Source organism: Helobdella robusta (assembly GCF_000326865.2).
Source record: "Helobdella robusta unplaced genomic scaffold HELROscaffold_688, whole genome shotgun sequence".
In the NCBI taxonomy this organism is placed as follows: Eukaryota; Metazoa; Annelida; class Clitellata; order Rhynchobdellida; family Glossiphoniidae; genus Helobdella; species Helobdella robusta.
The window spans coordinates 1-1,405 of record NW_008705393.1 but is presented as its reverse complement, the minus strand read 5'-3'; the positions used below and the strand labels follow the sequence as shown (position 1 = coordinate 1,405).

The following is a 1,405-nucleotide window of genomic DNA, read 5'->3' as shown; positions in this document are numbered from 1 at the left end:
AGCATACATACAAAGTTATAATTATATATATATATGTATGTATATATATATATATATATATATATACTATGATGAAATGAATGAATGGATGGATGGATGGAATAGACTTACCTACAAACAAACCAACCGACCGACTTACTGACTGACTATCTTTTTGATATTTTTTTCCCTTCAAAGCAACAACGCAATTTAGGAACAACAACAAAACACAAATAAATAAATAATTAATAAATTGATAAATTTATTTATTTGTAATAAAACAAAAACAAAGATAGGACATAGTAACAGGAAGGAAGAGGATATAGATTGCTGTTTTTTTATTCAGAGTTTTTGGTTGTTGTTGTTGTTGTTGTCGGTTGTTGTTGGGCAAGCAAAGGGAGAAAAATCAAGTAAATTATTTCACAAAATTTCGATAAAAACATAAATTTCAACTTTGATGTTAGTTAAATATTCTACAAAATATCTGCAAACAATATTATTGTACATTAAACTTGAACGCCCTGTTGTACACATCTCAGCAAACGACGTTAAAAATGACGTCACCATCATTCGCGCCAAAATTGAAAAAAAAATTAGCAACCTCTACTTCAAACTTGTGCTACGGCCATTTTTTTAATTATTTTTTTGGGTGGCGGGTAGCTAAATATTATAGGTCAGATCGGGATGAAAAGTTTTTTATGTAACATTTTTGATGCTGTAATACAAACTGTGTGTATATAAATCACATTTTCTTACCCCAATTTTCTTATTTGTATGTGCAAATTGACGGTAATTGATAAAATATTCATTTTTAACCGTATATATTTCTCAAATCCAAACCTGAATATCTCTAAATTTATTCGCTTTCAACATCTAAAAACTTCCTCTGTCCCCACTCTTAAGAAAAAATTACCAATATAATGATATTTAGTATTGGTTATTTTAATTTTTCGAGTTTAAATACAAATCAAATACTTTTTTGAAGACTTGGACACCCCTTGAATTTGAGAAATGGATGACGCCCATTCAAAATCGGCGGCAGAGGTGGTTTTGTATTTCAGAACGAATGAAAACACGGGCCTGAGCGACGATCAGGTAGCCGAGTACCAAGAAAAGTACGGTCCAAATGGTATGTGTGTGTGTGTGTGTATGTGTGTGCGTGTGTATGCGTGTGTGCGTGTGCGTGTGTGTATGTGTGTGCGTGTATGTATGTATAGTTTGCATGTAAACCCGTCGTTTCATTGTATGTTGTTAAAAAATGATTCTTATTTTTATTTAAACAGCTCCAGCTGATATTATCTTAATAACAAAATTATAATATAATATAAATATAAATTATATAATATAAAATAATAATAAAATAATTATTATTTATAATAAAATTTTTATGATAAAATAATAAAATACCTATTTAGAATTACCCGTG

The 1,405-nt window shown here is 29.5% G+C and overlaps 1 protein-coding gene across 1 annotated transcript; it reads left to right on the top strand.

Annotated features, from left to right (window-relative positions):
- Positions 1-990: 990 nt before the first annotated feature.
- HELRODRAFT_92847 (hypothetical protein) lies at positions 991-1,272 on the top strand (the record flags this gene model as incomplete). The annotated part of the gene is made up of 1 exon (XM_009030463.1): positions 991-1,272. The coding sequence occupies one exon, from the start codon at positions 991-993 to the stop codon at positions 1,270-1,272; it is 282 nt and encodes a 93-aa protein (XP_009028711.1).
- Between the last annotated feature and the right edge of the window lie 133 nt (positions 1,273-1,405).